Source organism: Palaemon carinicauda, chromosome 31 (assembly GCF_036898095.1).
Source record: "Palaemon carinicauda isolate YSFRI2023 chromosome 31, ASM3689809v2, whole genome shotgun sequence".
Taxonomy (NCBI): Eukaryota; Metazoa; Arthropoda; class Malacostraca; order Decapoda; family Palaemonidae; genus Palaemon; species Palaemon carinicauda.
The window spans coordinates 50,259,146-50,274,145 of NC_090755.1; the positions used below are offsets into that span (position 1 = coordinate 50,259,146).

General features: G+C 40.7%; 1 protein-coding gene across 1 annotated transcript in view; it reads right to left on the reverse strand.

The window, feature by feature from the left end:
* The window catches only part of LOC137624403 (cytochrome P450 4C1-like), a 122,607-nt gene that overhangs the window by 20,332 nt on the left and 87,275 nt on the right, over positions 1-15,000 (reverse strand). The window contains exon 5 of the mRNA XM_068355144.1: positions 8,401-8,491. Coding sequence (XP_068211245.1) covers positions 8,401-8,491 — 91 coding nt within the window. The remainder of the gene's footprint in view (positions 1-8,400; positions 8,492-15,000) is intronic.

The window sequence follows — 15,000 nt, forward strand, 5'->3', positions numbered from 1 at the left end:
AGTTCATGTACCACTGTATCAAAAGTAGCACTGAAATCGAGCAATATTAAAATACCACATTTTTTTCATCCACCATTTCTAGCATATCATTTACAACAGAGCATATGGCTGTCTCCGTAGAATATAGTTTTCTGTAAGCAGATTGGTTGTCCGGCAAAGCTTCTATTACTTCTAAGTGGCTGACTAGTTGTTCAAGAATTACATATTCAAGCATTTTTGAGATTAAGGATAGATTTGAAAAAGGTCTATATGGGCTTAATTCCTGGTAGTCCAGTGCATTTTTCATAACTGGTGTGATATAGCTATTTTCTCAGATTTGGGAAACTTGCATCCATCAATGCTTGCATTTGCTATTCTCATTATTATTTCGGCTAGACTAGCAAAGTTTCTCTCTCCAATTACTTCAGATATTGGTATAGGTTTGTGACGGAGCCGAGAGAGGGTTGTGAACTCAAAGGCGGGAAGCAATCGACTGAGTTATATTATTGTAGAACACTCTCCTTATATACAAAACCTCAAGGCAACAGGACATAACAAGTTCACAAGACAGACAATATTACAGAGGAAAAACCAGACATGAATTTTCATGTTCGTTTTAGTGCGAGGGAAGAGCGAAGATACAAGCATAATATATACAAAAGGAATTATGTACAATTGTGTGAAACACTGTTGGTACATGGCTCCCCCCCCTAAAAATGACATACTGTACATGTTAAATAGGGCACCCTGATCTAGAGAGGCGAACTGTAGGCGGGTCATCTGGCAGAAGATAAGCAGGTTTTAGACGATCAATGGAGACCCAGTCTTCTTTGCCCCGAATGTTTAGGAGGAATGCTTTCGGACTGCATCGGATCACAAGGAAAGGGCCTGTGTAAGGGGGCGTTAGTGGGGGCTTGCTGGTGTCGTTGCGCAGGAAGACGTGCATTGCAGAGTGCAAGTCCGTTGGTATATGATGCTTCGCTGGGGGCTTGTAAGTCTGGCGGCACTAAGTAAATTTTCCCACGACGTGACGTATAAGCTGGAGATCATCGGAAGAGGTTGTAAAAGGAAAAAATTCGGCAGGGACGACCAACGGGTCGCCATACACCATTTCAGCTGCCGAGACGTCGAGGGTGTCTTTAGGAGTGGTCCTTAGTCCCAGGAGCACCCAGGGAAGCTGAGTAAACCAGTTGCAATCCTTGCAGCGGAACATCAAAGCTGCTTTGAGGGTGCGATGAAAACGTTCAACCATTCCATTGGCAGCGGGGTTGTAGACCGTTGTCTGATGTAGGGTGATGCCCAGGAGATTCGCTAATGACGTCCACAATTGAGAGGTGAAAGTGGTTCTCCTGTCAGAAGTAATATGCTCAGGGATACCGAATCTTGAAATCCATCTAGAGAGTAAGGCAGATGTACATGAGGCGGACGTTGCAGTTTTCATGGGAATGGCTTCAGGCCAACGAGTGGAACGGTCGATGACGGTAAACAGGTAACGATGTCCTTGTGATGTGGGTAGGGGGCCTACAACGTCGACGTGAATGTGTGCGAAACGATGCTGAGGTTGAGGAAAGGTGCCCACTCCTGAATCCGTGTGTCGATGTACTTTGGAAGTTTGGCAAGAAGTACAGGCGCGGACCCAATCCTTAGCATCCTTAGAAATGCCGTGCCTAATGAACTTTGCCTTCAGCAGCTGTGCAGTAGAACGGCACGAGGGATGTGAAAGGCCGTGAATGAAATCAAACACCTGTCGGCGCATGGGAGCAGGAATCCAAGGTTGCGGTCTACCAGTACTGACGTCACAGAGGAGAGTGGTGTTGGAGTCTTCAAGGGGAAAGTCTTCCCAACGGAGGGACGTGCAGGATGTCCTACAAGCTTGATATTCTGTATCATGTCGTTGGGCTTCAGCCAGGGCGTTGTAATCCAATCCCAGTTGAACGGCAGCCAACGTGTTTCTTGACAGGGCAGCGGCAACGGGATTCATTTTCCCAGGGACGTATTGGAGGGTGCAATTGTATTCAGCCACAGCAAAGAGATGTTGGCGTTGACGGGCGGACCAGGCGTCAGACTGTCGAGTGAAGGCGTGCACCAGAATGACGAAGGGCGTACCTTCTAAGAAATGGCGAAAGTGACGGACAGCCAAGTGCACCACCAGCTATTCTCGATCGAAGGTAGAATAACCCGATTCTGCCTTGGACAGTTTTCTGCTGAAGAAGGCCAATGGGCGGGCTAAGCCTTTGACCACCTGCTCGAGTACTGCACCAATAGCGACGTCGCTGGCATCGGTGGAGAGAAGGAGAGGGGCGTGTGGGATAGGAAAAGTGAGAGCCGCAGCAGTTGATAGGGCCTTCTTTGCATTGCAGAAGGCTGCTTCTTGAAGGGGACCCCATTTCAGGTCCTTCGGTTTGCCCTTGAGGGAGGCGTAGAGGGGAGCAAGAGTGGCGGCAATGGCTAGCAGAAAACGGTGATAATAGTTGATCATGCCAAGAATTCCTGCAGAGCTTTGACGGTCGCGGGCACGGGGAAGTTCTGAACAGCTGCTACCTTCTCAGGTAGGGGGTGGACACCTACAGAAGTGATGTGGTGCCCTAAGAACGATACTTCGTTGGTGCCAAAGGTACACTTGTCGTACCGGACTACAAGGCCGTTTTGTTGCAGGCGGTCGAGCACGATGCGCAGGTGACGGAGGTGTTCCTCTTTTGAGGAAGAGAACACAAGTATGTCGTCCACATAACATACACAGAAATGGAGGTCCCCTAAGATACCATCCATGAGACGTTGAAACATGGCCCCAGCATTACGAAGGCCAAAAAAGGAGTAATTGAAGGTATATGTACCAAATGGAGTGGTGATGGTAGTCTTAGGGATGTCTTCTGGGTTCATAGGCACCTGATAATACCCCTTCAGGAGATCGAGCGTAGAGAAAACCTTTGCTTAGTGCAGGTAGGAGGTCACATCGGCCATGTTTGTGAGGGGGTAGTGATCCGGTTCTGTTTGCATGTTCAGGCGCCTGTAATCTCCGCACGGACGGAGGGAGCCGTCTTTCTTCAGAACGATGTGTAAGGGTGACGACCATGGGCTGGAGGCCTATGGGCAAAGGCACATTTCCTTTATCTCGGCGAACGTCTGTTTGGCGGCTGCCAATCGTTCCGGTGCCAGACGTCTGAATTTTGCAAAGACTGGGGGGTCCCGTCGTCTTGATATGGTGATAAATACCGTGCTTGGCAGGAACCGTGGGCGTTTGACGAAGTTCTGGACGGAAAACTTCCGGGTACGACGTGAGGAGGTGGGCGTAGGCATCCGTGGGTGCGCTAATGTGGAGAGCGAGGTTAGAGGGGGCGGGTTGAAGAGGTGTCGACAAGTACGAGTCTGCGTTGACCAATCGTCGGTGTGCGACATCGACCAGAAGGGGGAAATGAGAGAGGAAATCCGCACCGAGGATTGGCATGGTGACGTCAGCAACGAGAAACTTCCAATTGAATTTACCGTTTCCGAACGATATTGTGAGGTTCTCGTAACCGTAGGTGGGTATCGCAGATCCGTTGGCAGCTACCAAGCGGACGTCGGCAGATGTGGACAGACTACGTCGTGTCTTGAAAAGTTTCCTTGGCAAAAGAGAACGACAAGCACCCATGTCTACCAAAAATCGCACGCCCGTTCCTGCATCCTGTAAGAAGAAAACCACAATGGCCTACTTACACGTTTTTTGGCCACTGACAATCCTCGGCACATTTCTTCGCAGTTGCCTCGAATCTGAAGTGGTAGTAGCAAAACTGCGGCGGATGGGAGGTAATAAGTGGCTGCAGAAGTCGTTTGTTGGGGCGCGAGCGATTGGTGGGTGGTGGGCGGCTTTGTCTCTGCTTCGGCACATCACGGTGTGGGCGTGTATGTCCTACGGCATTCATGTCAGCTTCAGTTGACGTTGAATAGGCATCCTTTTCGTCAGGGGTGGAGGCGTTGATGGAGGTCTTGAAGTGGCTGTCCATAAGGGCGTCGGCTTTGGTCATCAAGTCCTTTATGGGTAAACTATCGATATCGGGTATGGCAGTGCGTATAGGTCCGGGTAAACGACGTATCCAAAGGGCACGAAGTAGGTTCACCTCACGAGTAGAGCCGTCTGCAGCAGGTTGAAGGCAAGCGATACTGGTCATTTCCTTGAGGGCAATCGAAGCCCTTTGGTCCCCCAACGGTTGTTGCGAGAGCTGAAAAAGCTTTGCTACACGGGCGGCTGGCGACGGCGAGTACTGCTGCAGAAGGTATGTTTTGAGGGCGTCATAAGCTATTGGCGTGTCTCCTTGTTCACAAAGTCAGTCGGATATTTCCGGGAAGGTGTCCTCGGGTATCGCCGCGAGAACATAATCTGCTTTGGTGGTTGAGCGAGTCACGCCGTTGATGCGAAACTGGACTTCTGCGCGCTGAAACCAAGCAAATGCATCTCCCCTGGCGAATGGTAAAAGTTTCAATGGGGTAGCCGCAACGCCAACTGCTGTAGTAGAGTCCGCCATAGTACTAACGATGGAGGGGCGAGGGAGGTGGGGGTGGAAGGCAGTGGTAGCGAGTCGACTTCCGGGGTCACCAATGTGACGTAGCCGAGAGAGGGTTGTGAACTTAAAGGCAGGAAGCAATTGACTGAGTTATATTATTGTAGAACACTATCCTTATATACAAAACCTCAAGGCAACAGGACATAACAAGTTCACAAGACATACAATATTACAGAGGAAAAACCAGACATGAATTTTCATGTTCGTTTTAGTGTGAGGGAAGAGCGAAGATACAAGCATAATATATACAAAAGGAATTATGTACAATTGTGTGAAACACGGTTGGTATAGGTTCGATGGCGCAGTCTGTTTTCTATTGCTCTCTTGATAATTCTGGTGATGTCATCTTGTGTTATGTTGTTGAATCGTATTAATTTTGTGTGTGTGCCTGGTGTATCATTAATCGGATGCTGAGTATTTACGAATGACCTGGTTATATTTTCAATTTTGTTTCTAAAGATTTCTAGGAAATTATTTGCTATTTCCTGGTCCCTGTATCCATCAGGTAGCTTCTTTTCTTTTACATTTCCCATTATACCCTTCAGGAGACGATATAACTTATTTATGTCTGTTGCTGCTTCGAGGATATTTCTCTTATTGTATTCACTTTTTTTCCTTCTAAGTAGGTAGTTATATTGACACGCAGCAGTTTTGTATTCTACCCAAGTAATTTCAGTTTTTAACCTATTCCACTTTCTTTCTTTATGCCTTTTTTTCCCTCTTTTTCACCATAGTCTCTCCATCAAACCAAGGAGATTGGTCTTTCACAGTTATAGTCTTTTCCATCGGTGGGCACATGGTATCACATTTACTTTTACTCTATCATAAGTGGTCATAAGACAGTTAGCGCACTTAGCTCCTAACAGACGTTGGTCATCATGATCACAGGGAACGTTGATAGCATCATTCCTTTTCTTCATAACTTCTTCAATAAGTATGGTAAGAGAAAAATTTTATTAAGTCTAAAGTTTATTTTCTTTACTAATGCATGTTACTATAGAGGCAGACTAAACGTAATGAGCTTGTGTATTGGGGAGATAGTACATATCTCTTCGACTTTCATATCTGATACAATATTATTCATGTCATCACTTGAAAGTAAGTCTAGTGTATGCACAGTTAAAGTAGTTGTAAAATCGACATTATTCACTAGTCGGGATTTGATGCGTCATCCATTCAAAAATTGAAGTCTCCGCAGATAACTAATTCGTTTTTCTCCATGGTAATCATCTCAATGAGAGCACCGAATTCTTCAAAAATGATACTAGTGTTTGTTCTAGGAGGTTTGTAGACTGTTACAAAGGATATTCTTTTTTTTCAGAGTAAATTTTATTTCTTTATATTCAAAGCTTGTTACACTAATTCTTTTCAACGTTTTGAGGTTTGAGTAACTTTTATAAATAGAGTCCGACACCTCCACCAGACCTTCCTTCTCTCGGTATGTGAAAGAAGGCATGTGTGGGGGGCGTCATTTCAGTGATCTTTGCCTTGTCTAAGTTATTTAGCCATGTTTCAGATAATGCTAATATATTATAAATATTTCTCGTTTATCAATTCTCGAATTTGAACAGCCTTATTACCTACAGATTGCATATTTACATAGCCACAGTTTATGACATCCCTAGTAACCATGATCAGTATTTTCCGCTAGTCTTTTCAATTCCAATTCAAAAGCATTGCAATCTCTATAATTTACTGTGTGGTCACTTGGTCTGTTTAACTTTGTGCAGTTTATACACTTTGACACTTACGAATTACACTCTCTGATGGAGAGTCTCCCTGAACATTTCCAGCAGACTCTATCTTCATTCTTAGACTTGCCATCTTTTTCAAAATGTCCATACCTTTGACAGTGGTAGCAGGTGATCACGTGGTACCTATTACGTATGTTATAGATACCCCATTGTAACGATACTTTGTCCCCATTATCATGAATAGCCTTCCGAACTTCAGGCTCACATTTCAGCACTTGGTGGGTGATCCCCCTCCGAGGCATTTTTCCTCAGGACTACACTCATCTTATCTTTTATTTTGGGGATTTGGTCCAGGCAGCTATTTTTTTGAATCAAAGCATTTACTACATCATCTTCATCATTGCATATAATCATTTTGGGTTTTAGTTTTCCGATTTTTCTCGTTTCAATGTCAGCCGTCAATGTCTGAATTTTGTTTTCCGCCTCTTCTCTGATCATATTGTTTGCAAAGTTTACATCAACATTTCCATTCGTAGTTGACCTCGTGTTAAGTATAGGAATGTCTTTAAGTGCTTGTTCAACCTCACTTTTTTTTCACTAATTTAAGTTGTTGTATTTGTTGATTTAATTATCAACAGATTTTTTCCCTTAATTTTATCAGCAAATGTCGGTTTCTCCGGTTTTGGGTCTATTAATGTTTGAAGTGTTGCTTTAATTGATTCCATATCCATGATAAGAATGTCAACTTTCTCAGTGAGGTCAGTGGTCTGGGTGGAATTTGATGCTTCTGCGCTAAGGTTCGCAAGTTTGTTTTCCAAGTCATCTATTTTCGCATCTTGTTCGTTCACGGCCAGATTTCTCATGTTCACATGTTCCTTCAATTTTGATATTACTAAATTGTTTTGTCTGGCTTCACGTACGCAGTGTGGGCATAACTAGTCTAGGTTAATCCGTTCATTCTTACTGATAGCTGTCACTATATAAACACATCTCTTATGGTAGTCTTTTGCATTCATATACTATCCATTTTTTCCGATCTCCATCCGTTTCATTACATTTGAAGCAGATATAGTTAGGAGCAGACATGGTGTACTGTTTCTTACCACTTAGGTTTCTCCATAAGACTAACTAATATCTTTTCAATGATATTCTAAGCGAGAAACAAAGCTAAAACATGGCTCAGGGCATGAGTAGCAGAGCTCGACACAACACTTCCACACTCTAGCACAGACCCTGATAATTCGATGGGAACCAATCTATGGCAACTGTAAGACATTGACAAATTTAAAAACAAATAACTAAATGCCAGAGGATGTAATGTTTGACTATGTTCTAAGAGGTAATATAATGGTTTGATCTATTCATGGTTATTATACACTAGATTTGAAACAACAAAGCTTTCTAACACTTTAAGCAAAGAAGACTTCGACCCTCTTTAATCAAAATCTATACAATCATCAGGAACAATACACACTGAATTCTATGAAAATGGATTATTTAAAATAGAAAGATGAAATCTAATTACCTCAGAGGGTACGAACTAGGCACTAGTCTTGAATTTATAAAAGCTATTATCAACATGATCAGTTTTTCCGTTTAAACGTTTAAAGGGCACTCATGAATGACAGAGGCAAGGGACAGTGACATTACTCTATCAAGCAGGACAATGACCTAGAGACTGACCATATATACATATGATCAGCGAAAAGGCCCCCTCTTCACCCAAGCTAGAACCAAGGATGGTCAGGCAATGGCTGCTGAGGACATGGCAGATAGACTATAGGCTCTCCCAAACCTCAAGGGCGTTACCACATCGACCACAGCTACACGTTTAATGTGAATAAAACTATATTCATCAACTAATATATTATGTTATCCTTTATGTATTATATTTTGCAAGTTTTCACTCGATAGATAGATTCGGATTATCTTCTTGGCTTTAGATATCAAGTGTTTTCAACTTGTAGGACAGTCTCATTAACCAAGATTCCCTGCGACTTGGGACCATCAATATTGTCTAATGAATACATTTTAGATTCATGTCATCTAACTCCCATCTTATCAATAAATTCATTCATTCATTACTGTAATTTAAACGAGAAGCTGGTTGTACGGAAACAATCTTTACTTACAAAAAATTAAAACTTTACAGAGATTTAGAAAGTAAGGTTCGTCAAAAAACTTACCAGATGATGTAAGTAATCCTGTGCCAAGCCATGGGTGAAGGAAAGAGTAATCGAAGCTCTTTTCTATGTACTTAGAACTGCTCAATACGACCTGTAAAGTGAAAGGCGGATACTTTATAAAGTACTGTACACGCAAGTGTTTTACAAAAAGGATCTATTTTAAGAACCTGGTTTTACCGTAGGGAAATTGTCGAAAAATTATTTGTTTGTCCCCAGTTAAAAATAGACAATGAAAAAACAAGAAAAATGGAAAATGAACACCTCCTTAAAGTGATTGCCACATTAATTATTCCATTTTTTACTAAGATATAAACTACTCATGATAAGAAATGATTACTTTCAAAGTCACTTCATACACTTGCGTATTGAGTATCGAAATGTCTATGTTCCAAAAATTCATTTGCTTCTGAGTATCTAAATGTCTCTCTCAAAAATTGTCTTCTGACACTTAAATAATACTTTTAAAATGGTGAGCAATTCCTTTTCTTTCCCTTTTTCTGACCTCAAAACTTCTCGACAAATTCACCGCATCTTATAAATCTTTCAAACCTTACGTAACATATACTTAACAATATCCTCAAATTTGTAGTCAGCTGCTAACTCTTCACTGTTAAAAACAAACCGTAATTATAATGGAAATTCGCCGTAGAAATATACTGTTCTTTACCGTATTTCAGAAAAAATACAGGCGGCCGTAATTTTACCTTATTTTGTTATTATTTTTGACAGGTTGGTGACTGTTATATCATGCCTTCAAGTCCATATATCCGTTTTCAAAACGGTAAAAATCCTGGAATGAATGTGTCCAGATATTACAGTTTTTTTAATGCAAATTCTTAAGTGTTATCTTAATTTGTTGGGTGAAAACATGCGGTCTATTAAATTTCTTATTCCTGATCTAGATTTTGATCTCTGGCACCGTCGTTCTGTTTGCTCTTTATGCATGTTGCATAAAACTTTTCATAATTCTGAACATCCTTTACACACAAGATCTTCCCAGACAGTACCACCCTGTACGTAGTACTAAATTAGATATGCAGGCAGTTCTAGCAGAGTTGTATTCTCCATCATGACTCAATACTAAACAAAATTCTAGACATCTTATTCCAGCTGTGACCAGTGTGTGGAATGATCTTCCTAATCAGGCACTTGAATCGGCGGAATCTTAGAAGTTCAAACTTGCATAAAAGGTGTTTTTGTTGAACAGGCTGACATGAGTCTTTATACAGAGTATATATAATTATGACAGATCTATTTTATCACTGTTCCTGATCATAAGATATTTTAGATTCTTTATTCATTACTTTTCATATACAATAGTTCATTAATTTCCTTACTATCTTTCCGTATTGGGATATTTTTTTACTGTTGGACCATATTAAACCACTGTCCTCATTTGAAGACAGCATAAAAAAACTATGAAAATAATGACAAGAATTAGTTATAAAACAACAATATTAAGTGCTGGTAATAAGAACATTGATTCATCAATATATGATGCAAAAATCCCATTTACATAATATAAAGCTAAAGAAAGACTCCATGCAAAAAAAGGAAAATAAAAAAAAAAAATTCTATAGACCGATGTACATGATTACCAATATTTTCTTTTATTTTGATCTTCGTATGCTGCTATTCAGTGACCAGGGTCCAGAAGTGTTTATCTATATCCTTTCTTTATTATTTTTTGAAATAGGCTTGCAATTATAGGCTATAAAACGGCGTAAACTTTGCTATCCTCGAATGAGGACACTGGGTCAATACATTAACAATATGCATCAGAACAAGCGTTGACTCAATTGGAAGAAACGAGCTAAAATATAACGAGTCTGATACTTCTAATATGAAGTAATACTAAATAAATGGCCTGAACGTGTTCAGTACTACATGAGAGCTTTGAACATATTATGTTTGATTCTTTTGAAATGATGAATACATGTGCATTCTTTGCGTCATATGCAAAAAGTTTAAAATAAAGAGAGTTTCGTACTTCTAATATGAAATAATGTTCATATAATGTTATAAACACGTTTTGCACTGCAAGGCAGGAAAAAGCTTGTACGTAACACGTTTGAAACTTGTAAAGTGATGAGCATGCGTGAGAGCTGTACGCGCAGCCGGGCATTCATTGACTTGCGCTTCTGATGGGAGGAGATTTTTTATATACAGTGCTAGAAAAGAGATTGTAAGGTAAGATCAAAGTGTACCACAGTAAAGAATTGCAGTATAATATCTAAGTCAATCCATGAATTAGTGAAGATATGTGTTTACATGTTTTATTACCATAGTTGGTATATCCATTTTTTTTTTTTTTTTTTTTTGGTCATTTAGTTTATTTTGATAGAAATATTTGGTCCATGAAAATACATGTCGCCTAGCAAAATGTTATTGCTAGCGTGTCCAAGAGTGTGAAAAATGTACGTCATATCAGCAACATACCATACGGGTATCTATGATATAAGTGATTATGTTCATTGTTGGAGATACATATACAGAAATAAATATAGACAGACACACATTGGTTATTATAATAAGTGAATTCTGACTTCTTTGATTTATTTCATTATTCAAATGTCAAGAAAAAGACTGAAGGCCCTGAATATGGATGAAATATTGGAAATTATTCAGCAAGATGATAACGAAAATCATGGTGATGTTATCATAGTTCCTCCGGATGTTGATGAGTTGACTGACCATGAAGACTTTGAAGACGAATGAGAGACTGACTAGGCTATAATTCATGTTGTTCCTGGTACTCTAGAACTGCACACTGAACATGAAATTGATGAGAATGTTGATATGAATGAGGAAACTGCAGTATCACCACTGACGACAACCAACCGAAGAAAGAAACTAAAATTATGCGATTCAGTGCCCAACTAGAGATATACTGAACCACAGTACACTAAAGTAAAGGAGAGAGTAGCTTCTTACAGTGATCATTTGAAAAAAAATGAAAGAGGATTCAGAGTTCCTGACTACAGTTGAGTTGTTTGAACAATTACTCACCCCTAATATATACAGTGATTAGTGAAAAGAAACTGTTAGATATGCGTCTATGTCAATGATTCTCAACCTATGTGCCACGGCGCCCTACTGCGCCATGACCTTTCCCCAAAGTGCGCCGTGAAAATTTCGTGGACAAGTGTATAATATGCATAAATCTCTCTCTCTCTCTCTCTCTCTCTCTCTCTCTCTCTCTCTCTCTCTCTCTCTCTCTCTCTCTCTCTATATATATATATATATATATATATATATATATATATATATATATATATATATATATATATATATATATATATATATATATACTGTATATATATGTATATAAGTACTCAGTCTGTTCCCCTCTTCCAACGTTCATCCCAGCTGCGTGGGAGGAAGGTACCAGTCAGTAACATTGTATTTTTGACTGTTGTGTATGTTATTACAGTGGCGGTAATAAGACCGAATCTTGCAAAGCACGGAAAAGTTTATCATAAGAAAATGCAAGCGTCTCGTTGACACTGACAGCACCAGAGATGGAGTGAAAGTTGATAATGATTCACAAGGTATACGTGCAGAAGACACTAAAAATGAAGCAAGATTAACCACTGAAAGCCAGCCTTCTTGTTCATATCCGATAGGGGAAAATGGAGTGACGCTTCAAAATGAGATTATTTGTGCAGGTTCAAGCAGGGAAAGTGAAGTGATAGCTAAAACCTTGTCTAATTCTTCAGGTCCAAGGGTGGCCTTAGAACGTACACATAGCAGCAAGGACATCCGCAGTAAATCATTTCGCTTGTATAAGGAGAGTTATCTAGAAATTGAGTTTATTAGCTATGATGACGAGTTTGGTCCAAGACCAAAGTGCGTTGTTTGCGGCATTGTGCTGTCAAATAAATCTATGACTCCTATTAAAAATGAAAAGACATTTCACAACAAAACATATGCACCTGTCTCAGAAACTTGTGGATTACTTTAAAAGACCTTTGAAAGATGACAAACAATAAAGACTCATCATTGAGAAAAAAGGTATGGTAGCAGATAAAGGAAAGAGAGCAAGTTATTTCGTGGCAGAGCACACGGCAAAACATATGAAACCTCATTCTGTTGCAGAGTCATATTTTCTTTCAACTTGTTCTGCTGTAGTGAAAACTTTGTTTGGTGATGAGGCTGAAAAAGAAGTAAAAAAAAATACCTCTCCTGGACGACACTATGGGTAGACGAATCAAGGTTATGTCATCTGACACTGAAAAGACTGTCATTGAGTTTATAAAAGATAAAATGTTTGCTTTGCAAGCAGACGAGTCAACTGATATTGGAGATAAATCCCAAATACTAGTGTTTATTAGATAAATTACTGATAATAAAATAACTGAACAATTTTTGTTCTGCAAAGAACCTGTGCAAACTTCAGGACATGACATATTCTCCTCAGTAGCAAAATATTTGAAAGAAATGGGATTGACATGGAAATTATGTGTGGGAATTTGCACAGATGGTTGTCCATCTATGGTGGGATCAGTTGAAGGTTTCGTGTCATTAGCGCAGAAGAAAAACCCACACATGATTACAACACATTGTTTCTTACATCGTGAAAATCTTATTGCAAAGACACTTGAACAGAAATTAACGCTTGTGCTTGAAAGTGTTGTAAAGATGGTAAACTTCATACAAAAGCAGACCAAAGCAGACAAGACTACAAGACTTTTTTTATATTCTCTGTGAAGAAATGGGATCTGCCCACGAAGGCCTTCTCCTCCATACAGAGGTCAGGTGGCTATAAAGAGGCGGTGTTGTCGAGAGTATATGAATTGCGCCAGGATATGATAGTTTTCTTCACTCTTCGGGAAAAAACTGAATTTTGTGAACTACTGGCTGATGAAATTTGGAGCACAGAGTTATGCTACCTGGCAGATATATTTGAACATTTAAACAAGGTTAATGCTAGTATGCAAAGAAACAATGAGAGTATGTTAACATCATCTGACAAAATATAGGGCTTGCTGGAGAAAATAAGGTTTTGGAACATATATAAGATAGAGGGTTCAAAATAAGGACACTTATTACCATGCTTCAAGAATCCTTCCGAAAATATGGAGTGTTTGAGGAGAATTTTTCAGGTGACGAAATTATTGTGCGCTGTTATGGACATAACACTTTCAAGCAATTCATGTGGGGCAAACCAACTCGTTTTGGGTATAAATTTTGGGCATTGTGCGGGGTATCAGGATACTACGACAATTTTGATCTGTATTAGGGCAAAGGGTCTACTAAGGAAGAAGACAGCGATTTGTTGTTCGGTTCTAAGGTGGTGCTGAATGTGCTCTCGGTTGCAGATAACCCATTCTCTTATAATGTATACTTCGATAATTTGTTCACTGGCTATGTGTTGCTAGTGCATTTGATTAATTTGGGATTGAATGCCATGGGAACAATGAGAAAAAACAGGATCAGCAAGTGCCCATTGAAGGAATCAATGCAATGAAAAAAGAACTGAGGAACTTATGATCACAAGTTTGCTCGCAATGAGGAAATTCTCATAGTGAAATGGGTGGACAACAAATGTGTTACAATTGGCACAAATCATGACACAGTACAACCAATAAAGAATGTACAGTGTTGGCGGTGAGAATCTAAGTCAAAAGGAAATGTCCCTCAACCAAATGTTTTACACCACTATAATATTGTACCAACCGTGTGTCACACAATTGTACATAATTCCTATTGTATATATTATGCTTGTATCTGCGCTCTTCCCTCGCACTAAAAAGAACCTGAATGATCATGTCTCCGGTTTTGCTCTGAACTTTGTCTGTCCCTTGAACATGCCATGTCCTGTTGCCTTGCCGTTTTGTATATAAAGAAGAGTGTTCCTTATTATACAACTCAGTCGTTTCCAATCTGCCTTAGGACTTCACACCCTCTCTCGGACCCCGGAGTGACTCGCTCCTCCCGCATCCCCACCCCCCACCCCCCTCCACCTCTCACCGTTACTATGACGCCGTCAAAGCATACCTTCTGCAGCAGTACTCGCCGTCGCCAGCCGCCCGTATAGCAACGCCTTTTCAGCTCTCAACAACCGTTGGGGGACCAAAGGGCTTCGCTCACCCTCGGGAAAATGACCAGTATCACTCGCCTGCAACCTGCCGCAGACAGCTCTCCTCGAGAGGTGAACCTACTTCGTGCCCTAATGGACAGCCACTTCATGACCTTCAAAACCTCCATCAACGCCTCCACTCGTATCAGTCTATTGCATCCTGCCTTTGATTTCACAACTCCTCTCTCGGCCCGTCAATTGGTGACCCCGGAGTGACTGGCTCCTCCCGCCTCCCCCACCCCCCGCCTCTCACCGTTACTATAAAACGGCAAGGCAACAGGACATGGCATGTTCGAGGGACAGACAAAGTTCAGAGCAAAACCGGAGACATGATCATTCAGGTTCTTTTTAGTGCGAGGGAAGAGCGCAGATACATGCATAATATATACAATAGGAATTATGTACAATTGTGTGACACACGGTTGGTACAATTTGAATATGGGAGGAGTTGATATGCACAACTGGTTTGCTGGGACATACTCAATTACAATAAGGGGAAAAATGGTATTGGAACTTAT